Here is a 14,142-nt window from a genome sequence, read left to right on the forward strand (position 1 = left end):
TATTTTTTTCTAAGCAAGTAAATTCATAGATAAACTAAATGATTACATAATACAAGATTCAATGGATTGAGAGTTTCCAACAATCATTCCAAAATAAACAAACCCAATACTAGTGGAATAAAAAAAGAGGTATCTGGAGTAAAAAATTGGCTCCCATCTATTTTCCACTAAGGGTAAGCTGCTTGAACTTGTTTTTAAATATTCTGATAAACAGACTATTAGACTGTGACTAAATGTTGCAGTAAATCGGTGTGTGATGCAGCTTGTTTGTTTGGAGTCTTCCACAATCACTTTGTCTTGATTAACGGTTAGGAAAAGTAGGAATATAGAAACGTAGCAACCAAAGGATACGTCGATACCCCGGCATAAGACCTTCACTGTCTATGGTGGTGCATGTGGTTCATGCGCCACTTTAGGAAATAAGGCGATGGTCGGATCTAAGAGATCCGAAGCCACTGATCCCAATAGTGCTGCACGTGACAACGGAAGGCTTGTCACAACTCCCAGGAGATTTGCTCGGGACCACACCTCAGCACGACCCATGGAGGGTCAGGACAGTCACATGGCTAGTCTGCTTGCATGCCTTAGCTCAAACCATGACACGCAGCGGGCGAGCATGGAGGCTACTGACCGCGCGCAGACCATGCGTGCAGGCTTGCGCGTGCCCTTGAGCATGCATTTGCGCGCATGTATGCGTGCCCCCACACCACCTAGCAAGGCCAGTGGCGTGCCCCTATAGGCACGCCATCTAGCGCACGGCTCCAGCCCGTGCCTTGCAGAGCAGGTTAGTGGCATGCCTCGCGGCGTGCCATCCAGTGCATGGCTCCAGCCCATGCCTTGCGGAGCAGGTCAGTAGCATGCCCACTAGGTATGCCATCCAGCGCATGGCTCCAACCCATACCTTGCAGACTCAGCGCCCAGGCCACCAGCCTGGGCCATGCCGTGCACCATCATGGCTTACCTTCAGCAAGCCATGCCCATCATGCCGTGCACCACCATGGCTTACCTTCAGCAAGCCATGCCCACCATGCCGTGCACCACCATGGCTCACCATCAGTTAGCCATGCTGCACCACCCTGGCTCACCATCAGCTAGCCATGCCACGCACCACCACGGCTCACCACCCAGCAAGCCATGACCGCACCACCTAGGGGTGCTACCCGCATCATACGGGGCGGGTGCACCCCTTCCCCGCACCCCGCCCCCGCATGATGCGGGGGATGAAATTTCATCCTGCACCTCGCCCCCGTGAGGGGGGGCGGGGCCCCCCCTCCGGTGCCGGGAGGGAGGGGCAAATACCCCATCCGCCTCGCCCCCCGCCCACTTCAAAAATCCCATATTTCAATGGGCTTAAAAAAAATTTTTGTGTCTAAAAATATTATTTTTAGACCCAAATTATTATATAATTAAATCTTAAATTAAAATTTATATATATAATAATAATTTAAAAACTAATAACATAAAAATTATGTTACTAATTTTTAAATTTGTTAAACTTGTTCACAAGAATCACAAGAGAGTGAGACTTGTTCATCACAAGCTTGCATATGCCATGGGCACCCTATGCCTCATTTATATATAACTCTAAGGCCATACAAGAGTCTTACTTGAGCAATGTGGGACTTACTGTTAAGTCCCACATTGCTCAAGTAAGACTCTTGTATGGCCTTAGAGTTATATATAAATGAGGCATAGGGTGCCCATGGCATATGCAAGCTTGTGATGAACAAGTCTCACTCTCTTGTGATTCTTGTGAACAAGTTTAACAAATTGTAATATTTGTAAAATAAAAAAATATATATTTATAAATATAAAATATATATATTTATAAATATAAATATAAAATGCGGGGCGGGGGAAAAGCGGGGTGGGGTTGAGCCCTGCCCGCCCCCCGCCCCCGCTTAGTGTTTTTCATGCGGGGCGGGGTCCCTCGCCCCGGCATGTGCGGTGCGGGGTACCCCGTCCGCCCATGCGGAGGCGGGGCGGACGGGGGAGGGGTAGTGGGGGGCGGGCCCCTGCTGCCCACCCCTAGCACCACCTGACCATGGGCCAACCTAACCACCGTGCACCACCTAACCCACCATGGGCCATGCATGCCACGGCTAGCCTTGGTCCATGGCCATTATCTTGTTATTTATTTTATTTATTTAATTTGCTTTATTTGTTTATTTTCTAGGGACCTATTGGGGGTTTCCAATTTGTTTTTCTTATAAATAGGACCTCCTTCATTTGCTTTACAATCTTTTGGCAAAACTCCTAGAGGGAAGACTCTTGTTTGAGAGATCACAAACTAGTGTCTTTGCACTTAGGCTTTTTGGGTGCAATTCGTGAATCCCAAAGAGAGAATCACATTTTGCAATTCGTGAATAAGTGTGATTCAATCTATCTTGTTCTTGCAACTTGGTGCAATTTGTGAATCCAAGTTGTGTTTATCAATATATGAGGTTTATTCATTACTTGTGCAATCCGTGAATCAAGTATTGATTATCCTTTTTATGTGTTTGTTTATTCAAGTTCATTAGTATTTTGCTATTGTTCTTGAGTGTTCTTCGTTGTTCTTGAGTGTTCTTCATTTTGCACTCGAGCGTTCTTCATTGTTCATGCATGTTCATCATTGTTCTTGAGGTGTTCTTATTAAAGTTGGCTCATTCAATCCGTCCAAGCCCCAAAATCGCCCCACACAAGTGTTAGTCCACTTTCCATAGTGGTTTGCTCCATCTTTCACGCCTTAGCCGCCCACCCTAATTGCCAATCAAGGTTCCTATAATTTAGGAGCCGTAGTTGACCCATTCCATACTCCATAGCCAGCCATACACATCATCCATCATATCCCAAGATTTTAGGAGAGTCATCTCCAAGATTTGAGGGAAATCATCTTTCAAGATTTTAGGAAACTTCCTAAAATCTCTCCTCCATCAAATTTTGGCCAGCCCTAGCCATTCCCTCCACATCACTCATCTTCAATCCTAGCCACCCATCTTACCTTTTCCAAACCCTAAACACATCATCCAAACCCTAAGCCTATCTTCCAAGTGGCGCCTACACCATAGCACTCACTAGTGCCGTGCGCCCATCACCCTTGAACCACACCATCACTCCTCATCTTCCATCACTCCATACACCCATCTTAGCCTAAACACTAAACCCCACCATCCCCAAGTGGTCATATTGACCACCTTTGCACGTGAGCCAAGCAAGAGAGGAACCAAGGCTCGGTCATCACAAGGCCACCATTGGCGTGGAGGACTTGGTGTGATATGAGCCGCGCACTGCTCTTTTGAACAGTTTTCTACGGCTATCTGACAAATCAAAGGTTGGAGAGTCTGTTAGCGAGGCGCGTGGTGGTCGTAGGAGGTCGGTAGATAGTAGATCTCTTGGTACTACAGATGGAAAATGACAAAAAAATCGAAAAAAGAATTATAGGCAGCTCCGGCATTGGCCAAACAGGAAGAGGGTGGAAGGAGCTGAAACTCCAACCCCCATCTGAGCGGAGGAAATGGAAGGATGCCAACAATTGGGTAGAGAGAAAAGGACCTCTGGAGAGAGAAATGAAAAAAAAAAGTTATTTAAAAAAGAATGTTTCTTACAAGTATACAACTTGTATTAAGTAATATGAAATATTGTGATAAATACTATGTTTTCTTTCAAGGTTTGAAAAGACTCAGTTCATTAGTAGTTTTTACATGGCCTTAGAACCTTAGCTTTTTAATTAGTGTGGCTTTTGTTTTGTATAGGGTTTTCCTGCATCACAAATGAGGTTATAATAAAATCGAGATTCTAGTCCCTCTTTTTCAAAAGGAATGCTATAACTAACCATTTATGTGTTAGATTGCATCTCTCCTCAAATTCATCAAATAATAGTTAGCATTTTCAAATATACGCTGCACTTTTCAGGAAAAATTCAATCTCTTTGTTGTATTTGGTTGGAGAGAGAGAGAGAGAGAGAGAGAGAGAGAGAGAGAGAGAGAGAGAGAGATAAGAAAAAGAAACTTAGAAAATTGCAAAACACTATCCTGTTATTGAAGAACAGGAAGTGAGTAAGGAAAAATCAGAAATGTCATTTTCTAATCTTCTCATTGAACCGTTTTTCATAGTTATTTTCTATACATTCTAGCTTGACATTTATACTGAAGTGATAGAGACACTTGATAACAAAAGCTGTTTTCCAACGAGAAAAAAAAAAAATACATGAGCTGCTGTGAGTTGCTGTCCAAGTGAGTGTCCAGCTGGTCTGCATGTGTGTGTTCTCCTGTTGTCTGCTGCTTCACATGCCTATCATGAGCTGCTGTGAGTTGCTGTCCAAGTGAGTGTCCAGCTGGTCTGCATGTGTGTGTTCTCCTGTTGTCTGCTGCTTCACATGCCAAAAGCTGAAGAAGAATAATCCTCTGCTGCTGCTGCTGCACGTTCAAGCATCTGGAAAGAAGAATAATCCTCTGCTGCTGCTGCTGCACGTTCAAGCATCTTCTTTCCCTTTTCACGTTCAAGCATCTTCTTTTTGTATTTTCAACAGCCCCCCGCAAGGTGGAGAGTAGATATTTTCTGCTCCCATCTTGTGCAAGTGTGTGTAGAAGCTGTTAGATCCCAGTGCCTTAGTCAATATATCTGCAACTTGTGATTCACTACTTACATGCTCAGTAATGACACTTCCTTCCTGAATTTTATCACGGATCAAATGGCAATCGAGCTCTATATGCTTAGTACGTTCATGGAATACTGGATTTGCTGCAATGTGTAATGCAGCCTTGTTGTCACAGCGTAACACAGCTGCCTGAGGATGATCTACCATTAAGTCTTGAAGTAAAAACCTTAGTCAAGTTAATTCACAGCAAGCACTTGCCATGGCCCTGTATTCAGCTTCTGCTGAGGACCTAGAGATAGTGTTTTGCTGTGAATTAACTTGGCTAAGGTTTTTACTTCAAGACACTAAGGAAGGACCAAGAAAGGCACAGTACCCTGTCACAGACCTTCGTGTATCTGGGCATGCTCCCTAATCTGAATCACAGTACACCTCAAGTTGTAGGTTTGATTGTGAAGAGTAAAACAAGCCTTGTCCTGGAGCTCTCTTTATGTACCTTAGTACCTTATGAGCTGCATTTAAATGTGGGACTCTAGGAGCTTGCATGAATTGACTAAGCAATTGGACTGAATATGCTAAATTTGGTCTGGTGATGGTGAGGTAAAGAAGCCTCCCAATGAGTCTTCTGTAGATAGAAGGATCCTTAAGTAGGACACCTTGATCCTTAGGCAATTTGCTGTTTTGATCCAGAGGTATCTTAGTAGGTGCAGCTCCAATGGTTCCTGAGTCAGATAATATGTCCAATGCATATTTTCTTTGACATACATAAATCCCTTTTTCTGATCGTGCCACTTCCAACCCAAGAAAGTACTTTAAAACACCTAAATCCTTTATCTTAAATCTGTCATGTAGGGAAGATTTGAGAGAATGAGTAATGTCCATGTCATTACCTGCTATAATAAGATCATCCACATAGACAAGCACAGCTGTAAAGGATTCCCCCACTGACCTTGTAAACAAACTATAATCTGCCTTTGACTGCTTGAAACCTTTCTGAACAATGAAATCTGAGAGTTTGGCATACCATTGCCTCGATGCCTGTTTCAATCCATACAAACTCTTATGAAGTTTGCAAACTTTTGCACAATTACTATCAGCATATCCTGGTGGAAGCTTCATATAAACTTCCTCCTCCAAATCACCATGGAGGAATGCATTGTTCACATCTAATTGATGTAAATTCCAACCTTTAACTGCTGCTACAGCAAGCAATGTTCTCACTGTCACTAGCTTTGCTACAGGGGAGAAAGTCTCATGGTAATCCAACCCCTCCTGTTGTGTGTATCCCTTTGCCACTAGCCGAGCCTTATACCTCTCAACACTTCCATCTGCATTGTACTTGACCTTATACACCCATTTGCACCCTATAGCTTCCTTTCCATGAGGCAAATCAACTACAGTCCAAGTGTCATTCATCTCTAAGGCCTCAATCTCAGCTTGCATTGCCTTGCACCAACCAGAGGTTTTGACAGCTTGTGCATATGTGTTAGGTTCTATTTGCTTTGTGATTGAAGCAACAAAAGCTTTGTGTGTGTTGGACAGTTTATGATAAGAGAGATTAGCATCAAGAGGAGAGGCATTACCTGAAAGTCTTGATCCTTTCTTCTTGTCTAACTTCTGTGAATGAGGGAGTGAGGATACTTGTTGACAAATGAAGTCCATCAAGTAAGGTGGTGTACGTCTTTCTCTAGTGGACCTTCTAGGCATATGAGGATCGGTGGGATGTGTATGTTCTTTAAGAGGTTCTGGTGGATTTTCTGTGTTTGAGGTGTTTGCTACATTCTCTATATCGATATCTGGTTCAGGTTCAAGGTGAGGCAACTCAGAAGTGTGGTCAAAAGCAGTATCTAGTGGTTGGGAAAAGGATAATGTGGTTGGACTTGGTAGGTTATGGGGAGTGGTTGTAGTCTTAGTTTTGTATGGAAAAATCTTCTCATGGAAGACTACATTTCTAGAGATGAAGATTCTTTTTGTCTCTAGATCCAAAAGCTTATAGCCCTTAACCCCAAAAGGGTAACCTAAGAACACACACTTCCTAGCACTAGGATCAAACTTGTGCCTGTTATTTATCAGAGTAGAGGCAAATACCAAACACCCGAATACCCTAAGATGAGAGTAAATAGGTTTGGTCCCAAAGAGGAGCTCAAAAGGGGTCTTGTTTTTAAGTAATGGTGAGGGGGTTCTGTTTATGAGATATACTGCAGTGAGGATGCAGTCATTCCAATATCTCATTGGAATTTCACTTTGAAACTTTAGGGCTCTTGCTACATTCAAGATGTGCTGGTGTTTCCTTTCTACAATAGCATTTTGCTGGGGTGTTTCAACACAAGTTTTCTGATGGATTATGCCTCTTTTTGAATAAAAGTCTTTCATGTCAAATTCACCTCCATTATCACTTCTAATTACTTTGATTTTGGAGTCAAATTGGGTTTCAATCATTGCATAAAATTGTTGTAAAGCCCCAGTTGCATCAGATTTCAGTTTTAACATATACACCCAAGTACATCGACTGAAATCATCAACTATACTCAAAAAATATCTTGATCCATCATGACTAATTTCATTGCAAGGCCCTCAAAGATCACAGTGGACTAAATCAAAACATTTTTCTGATTTATGATGGCTAGTAGGAAAAGGTAGTTTGTGTAATTTTGCTAAAGGGCAAACTGAGCAAGGTATGGTAGCAACATCAAAATCAGAAATTTCATTTTTGCTAATCAAGTTCATCCTAGAATCTGAGAGGTGCCCAAGTCTATAGTGCCATAGACTGAAACCTTCATGGTTGTTGATGACAGAAGCAGAAATGACAGTGTTGGTGGTTAGAGAGGATAGGACTTCAACTAAAGCTGTAGGGGAGACTTCATTCCTCAGTAGGTGATACAAGCCATTCCTCACTTCACCCATTCCAGTCGTTTTCCAAGTTAAAAGGTCCTGAATAAAACAGTTTTCAGGTAGAAAAATAAGACAACATCTTGATTTTTGACTAAGTTTCCTTGCAGATATGAGGTTAAAAGAAAAGGATAGAACACAAAGCACATCATGCAAGGTCAAGTGTTTTGACATCTTCACTGTTCCAACATGGGAAACATTGACAGTTTCACCATTTGGAAGAGCTACAGAATATTTGGCAACACTTCTGATGGTGGTGAAAAGGGAGGTTGAACAGACCATGTGGTCTGTTGCCCCCGTGTCTATTATCCAAGGTGCATCAAAGGTGTTGTGTGAGTTTATGCTACAAGCTGAGAGACAAAGTGAGATACCAGATATTTTTGACATGTCAGATTCAGAATGACTGAGGGAATGCACTTGATTAAGTGAAGCTGTGTGAGAATGACTGGGTTGTGATTTGAGCAAGGCAATCAGCTGTGAATATTGCTCTTGAGTGAGTGTTGCTTGGTTGTTGTTGATTTGCTCATGTCCAGGTGGCATGAGGGTAGTGACTTGATTGGCAAAAGCTGGTCTGCCCTTCCCATGGAGCTTGTGGCCTGGTGGATAACCATGAAGTTTAAAGCATTTTTCTGCAACATGGCCAGGCATTCTGCAATGACTGCACACTGGTTTCTCAGGGTTAGCCTTAAAACACCTTTCTAAGGAATGTCCAGGCATTTTACAAAAAGTGCAATAATACTTTCTCTGAGATGTGATATTTTGCCTTCCTACATCTCTAGCAGTTGCTATCATAGCCATGGAGTCACCAACTGAAGTGTCAACAGAAATCTGTTGCCTCTTTTCTTCTTATTGTATTATGGAGTACACTTCATTTAGACTAGGGAAAGGCTTGATTAGAAGGATCTGAGCCTTAAGGGCTTTGTATGTGTCATTTAAACCCATAAGAAACTTCATCACCCAGTCTCTTTCGTGGTTATCCACTATTGTTTTCAAACCCCCACATGTGCAGTTAGGAATAGACTCATAGTTCATCAATTCATCTAGCAGAGTTTTTAACTTAGAGTAATACATACTTACAGTGTCTTGGTTCTGCATTATTGTAGCAATACCTTGCTTTACTTCATAAATCCTTGGAGCATTTTGCTGTGCAAGTCGTTGCTCAAGTTCCTTCCACAGTTGATGAGCAGTCTCAGCATAAAGGGTGCTGCTCTTAATGTCAACTGACATGGTGTTTTGCAGCCAGGTGATGACTATGTCATTGCATCGAAGCCAATGATCCATCAATGGACTATCAGCCTCAGATGGTTCACAAATGCTTCCATCAACAAACCCAAGTTTGTTTTTGATGCGAAGAGCTCTTTTCATTGAACGTGCCCAAGAATGATAGTTACTTGAATCAAGCATTTGAGTGACAAGAAGGACTCCAGAACTGTCATTGGAACCAATAAAATAGGGGCTGTTTGGTTGGGATGGATCAGAAATATTTGAGTTTGGATTTGCATTTTGATTGGCATTTGAGTTGATGGAATCAGCCATAGCTCTGATACCATATAAGAAAAAGAAACTTAGAAAATTGCAAAACACTATCCTGTTATTGAAGAACAGGAAGTGAGTAAGGAAAAATCAGAAATGTCATTTTCTAATCTTCTCATTGAACTGTTTTTCATAGTTATTTTCTATACATTCTAGCTTGACATTTATACTGAAGTGATAGAGACACTTGATAACAAAAGCTGTTTTCCAACGAGAAAAAAAAAATACATGAGCTGCTGTGAGTTGCTGTCCAAGTGAGTGTCCAGCTGGTCTGCATGTGTGTGTTCTCCTGCTGTCTGCTGCTTCACATGCCTATCATGAGCTGCTGTGAGTTGCTGTCCAAGTGAGTGTCCAGCTGGTCTGCATGTGTGTGTTCTCCTGCTGTCTGCTGCTTCACATGCCAAAAGCTGAAGAAGAATAATCCTCTGCTGCTGCTGCTGCACGTTCAAGCATCTGGGAAGAAGAATAATCCTCTGCTGCTGCTGCTGCACATTCAAGCATCTGGAAAGAAGAATAATCCTCTGCTGCTGCTGCTGCACGTTCAAGCATCTTCTTTCCCTTTTCACGTTCAAGCATCTTCTTTTTGTATTTTCAACAGAGAGAGAGAGAGAGAGAGAGAGAGAGAGAGAGAGAATTGCTTACAGGGAGAGGAAGATGAACTATGATTCGAGATGTTGTGTCCATGTAAATTAGGAGCGTGCATCCTCCGCGGCCTTGTGTCATCATACGAATTCATTTTTCAGAAGATCCCACTCTGAATCTCGTTGCCTTTAGCCTTGCGTCTTTCAATCGAAACCTTTTTCAAGAGAATGAAGAAAGAGATGAATCTGTCTTTGAATTTAGTGATATATTCACGATTCACCTTTCTACAGACCAATGAATTTTCTGAGATTCCTCTTTGTTTCGTGTTCAAGGTTCAAACCCCGTTATTTTATTTATTGGAATGGTGTTGGCTAAACAGACTCCATAAATGTTGCAGTTTATGAAAAGGAAAATTTCTAGAACAAGTCAAATGTTGCAGTTTCTTGGTAAATTACGAGGGAAATGATATTATGCCGTGTGAGTTAATTTGACTAGGTATTTTATTTTATTTATTTTTTACTTAATAAATTAAATAAATGACTATTATTTATATTTTTTATTTTTAAATAATTAAAAGATATAAAAAAGAAATTACATTAATAACATTCCCAGCGATCAAACTGGATAGCATGATAGCTGCACCCATTTACAAACCTGGAAAGTACGCACACTCTCTCTAGTTTAACCCAAAATTTCAAAGTCAAGAAAATTGGCTAAACGGACCCCATAAATAGAGCTCGTATTTTAATTTAAAAAATGATGATAAATATAATTTTAGGTGCATAAATTTTGCATATTTATAATTTTGAAAATAGTGGAGTTTATTGTAAAAATATTTGATTTTTTTACATGGATACTAGATTTCTTCTATTTTTTAAAATAAAATAGGCTAAACTTGCACACTCTATAGGTAGGTTTGGAGCCTAAGATGGGACACAAAATTCTCATATAATCTCATTTCATTTCTTCTCATCTTATTTTTAAACACAATTTAAATATAAAATTTTCAAACAAATCATTAGAGCTTTAGCATTGGCTTCATCAAAATTATCTCTAAAATTTGATAAAAAGTATATATTTTTCGTAAATCCAAAACCTCTCTAACCATAACCCTATATTGGATTAGCTATATGACTAGTCAAAATAAATTAAAAATATTATTATTTTTTTAATAATATTTTTTTAATTTTTTTTCATATTTTGTAATTACACTAACCATATGTTAATTAATAATTTAATTTGATACTTAAATTATTGTTTCCTAATTAATTGTTTTGAATAAATTAAATATTACCTTTGAAGATGAATAGTGGATCTTAAAATATGAAAAAAAAAATTTGCATTTACTTAGCTCATATCTCAAGTCTCTATCAGTTGATATAGATGATTTCTTCTACATTTATTCAAATTTTTAAGATGCACTAGCATTTGGCTAAATATACTATTATAGCTTTTTCAAACTTAAAAAAAAAAATAAAGAATTCAACTTTTTCAAATCTCTAATTAAAAATAATATTATAAAACTATATTCTTACAATATTTTAATTTTATAATATTTTTTATTCAACTTTTCAAAATTTAAAAAATATTCAGTTCAAACTATCTCACTACTATTCACAAACTATTTTATTAATATTTATAAAAATTTCATCTCATCTCACTCTCCAAATCTGCCCATAAGACTTTATAAAATTATAATTTATTTCCATAATTTAATATAACCTCGATGATGCAAATTAGTTTTCATTGAAAGCTATGTAATTTCATATTATAAATTTATAAAAATTAATTAATGTCTGAAGCTTAGAATAATGGTCTCCTAGGAGTAAACAATCTCCAATCATATGGTTACTCTTCAAGTGTCGTACCTGGACATCTGAACAAAAGCATGATTTTAATATTTCTTTGCTTGCCTTTTCTTGCTTGCATATGAAGAAGCAAGTTGTTATCAGTACGAGAATGAGTCATTATTCTATTGTCGAGTCGAAAGATAAAGCACATCATTTAAATCTTTAAATAATAAAATTTAATTTATAAAATTTAAATTTTAAAATTTAATTTTAAAATTAAATTATATCACGTAAATACTTTTCAATTTGTATTCTATTGACCGACTTTAAAATAAAAAATTTCCAATAAAAATTCCAACCAAGTAATACAAAGTGTGTATCTTATTACACGCTTTTGAAATTGTAGGGAGCTCTGTCACCCCTATGAAAGGCGCTGAAGTCCTCTCCTGCTGGGTGAGGTGTTTTCTCTCTATAGGAGAGTGGGGTCCCTTAGACTAGCTCAGCTGGTCTGGAGTGGTTTCAATGGAGGAAGATTTAGCAAAGCAATGGGAAGGCCTTAGCCTCACTGAGAAGGAAAAAGGAGTAATGATCCTGCCACCCAATTCAACTGCTAAAGCTAGGCAGCATGGAAAGTTCTGCTTATTGGCCATGCTCATAGCTGAGAGACCAGTTAATCAAGAAGCTTTCAAAACAACTATGTCCAAAGTTTGGAGATGTGAGAGTTGGTTTTATTTCTCTGAAGTTGGAACCAACAAATATCTTATCGAGTTCAACCAAGAAAAGGACCTTCAGCATGTCATGAGTGGCAGGCCATGGTCTTTTGACAGATGGCTGTTGTGCCTACAAGTTTTTGAAGGTAACTGGTCCATTAACGAAGTCCTTTTCAATAAAGAAGAATTCTGGGTGCAAGCTTATAACATGCCCCTAGCAAGTATGACACAAGAGGTGGGGTTTCAGATTGGTGAAAGCCTAGGGAGAGTAATCACAGTCCAAGCAGATGAGAGAGGGATAGGATGGGGGTAGTTCCTAAGGATAAGGGTTGAAGTGAACATCTCAGAAGCTCTACTTAGAGGTGTGTTCCTAATTCTTGAAGGCAAGAAAACTTGGGTTCCCCTTAAGTATGAAAGGCTGCCTAACTTGTGTTTTAAATGTGGAGTGATTAAGCATGCTCAACAAAAGTGTGTTGTTGGATCTTCGAGCAGTAGCAAGATGCAGTATGGAGTGTGGATGCGAGCACCAACAACCAGGGAGAGTGATAATACAAGTAAGAAATATGGTGAAGGACTGTGTAACAACCATGTAGAGGACTAGTCATGGAGGAAGGGAAGGGAGGACAGGGATGAACTTCCATACCAGAGCCATGAGTCAAAGATGGACTGTCAGGAAACGGTTCAGACTGAAGTTGACATTGCAGAACCAAAGAGGAAACCAGACAATATGCCTTATCCCATGCAACTTGCAGAGGCAACACAGAGGCTTTTTAAGGAATGTGAGAGTGAGGCCATTTTGGGTAAGTCTGAGGCTTCCTTTACTGCAGCAGGGGCATGTTCCATGCAAAATGCCACGAAGTCAGAATGCCCCATCTTGGTACCTGTCACAGCTTGTAAAGACAATGACCAAAAATCACTGGGCCTTGGAAACAACCATGACCTGAGGGCCCAAGCCTCATCCTTGGCCCACTTTGTGTCAAACCAGGTCCAAGCCCTGGAGAAATTTAATGGGTGGAGTGGAGTTTCTTAAGAGCTGTCCTTTACAAACTGGGATTTTGCAGTCAATGGGTGGAACTAGTGATGAAGTGTATTGAAATTGTCTCATATGCTCTCCTTGTGAATGGTGAACCCCAACCAGAATTTATCCCTTCTCGAGGCATCAGACAAGGTGACCCTTTGTCACCCTACCTCTTCATATTGTGTGCAGAAGCTCTAAGTAACTTGCTATACAAAGCTGAGGAAAGCAGACTACCTCATGGCATCCCAGTTGCAAGAGGTCAATTAAGGGTCTCTCACCTCTTCTTTGCAGATGACAACCTTTTGTTTTGCAAGGCAACAGCAGTGGAGTGGGGAAGATTAATAAGCCTTTTAAACACCTATGAGTTAGCATCAAGCCAGAGACTTAATCTTGAAAAAACCTCAATTATTTTCAGCAAAAACACTGCCAGACCCACTCAAGACTACATTCTGTCTATTGCTGGTATAAGGACATCCATGCCATATGAAAAGTACCTAGGATTGCCCTCTGTGGTGGGGCGAGACAGGTTCAAATCTTTCAAAGGTATTTTGGATAATATAAGGATGAGGCTCAGCAATCATAGAGTTAAAACTTTATCTCAGGCAGGGAAAGAAATCTATGTAAAAGTAGTGATCCAAGTCATCCCAACCTATACAATGAGTGTCTTCAAGCTGCCTATCACCCTCCTACACTCTATAAACAGAGCCATCCAAAATTTTTGGTGGGGCCAACAAGAAAAGGAGCATAAGATCCATTGGATTCCTTGGAAAAGGATGGGGCAAGCCAAGTCAATTGGAGGTTTGGGTTTTAGGGACCTTGAATGCTTCAACAAGGCAATGTTGTCCAAGCAATGTTGGAGATTAATTCAGGACCCCAACTCTCTTGCTGCTAAGATTTTAAAGGCTAAATATTTCCCTAACTCAAACTTTCAGCTAGCTAAACTGGGCTCCAAACCATCTTATATCTAGAGGAGCTTACTTGCAGCCAGACATGTTGTAGAGGCTGGCTCTTTTTGGAGGGTGGGTACTGGCTCCAACATTTTAA

At 40.2% G+C, this 14,142-nt stretch overlaps 3 protein-coding genes across 3 annotated transcripts; 1 reads left to right on the forward strand and 2 right to left on the reverse strand.

Annotated features, from left to right (window-relative positions):
• Positions 1-7,155: 7,155 nt before the first annotated feature.
• On the reverse strand, positions 7,156-8,291 carry LOC122313044. The gene is made up of 2 exons (XM_043127748.1): positions 7,837-8,291; positions 7,156-7,507 (listed from the first exon to the last, which is right to left on the reverse strand). The coding sequence occupies exons 1-2, from the start codon at positions 8,261-8,263 to the stop codon at positions 7,473-7,475; spliced, it is 462 nt and encodes a 153-aa protein (XP_042983682.1). The 5' UTR covers positions 8,264-8,291; the 3' UTR covers positions 7,156-7,472.
• A 20-nt stretch (positions 8,292-8,311) lies between these two features.
• Positions 8,312-9,574, reverse strand: LOC122312565. Its single transcript, XM_043127206.1, has 2 exons — positions 9,396-9,574; positions 8,312-9,005 (listed from the first exon to the last, which is right to left on the reverse strand). The coding sequence occupies exons 1-2, from the start codon at positions 9,572-9,574 to the stop codon at positions 8,312-8,314; spliced, it is 873 nt and encodes a 290-aa protein (XP_042983140.1).
• A 2,318-nt stretch (positions 9,575-11,892) lies between these two features.
• LOC122312566 lies at positions 11,893-12,393 on the forward strand. Its single transcript, XM_043127207.1, has one exon. The coding sequence runs from the start codon at positions 11,893-11,895 to the stop codon at positions 12,391-12,393; it is 501 nt and encodes a 166-aa protein (XP_042983141.1).
• Positions 12,394-14,142: the final 1,749 nt, after the last annotated feature.

The sequence above is a fragment of the Carya illinoinensis genome, chromosome 6, assembly GCF_018687715.1.
Source record: "Carya illinoinensis cultivar Pawnee chromosome 6, C.illinoinensisPawnee_v1, whole genome shotgun sequence".
Classification (NCBI taxonomy): domain Eukaryota; kingdom Viridiplantae; phylum Streptophyta; class Magnoliopsida; order Fagales; family Juglandaceae; genus Carya; species Carya illinoinensis.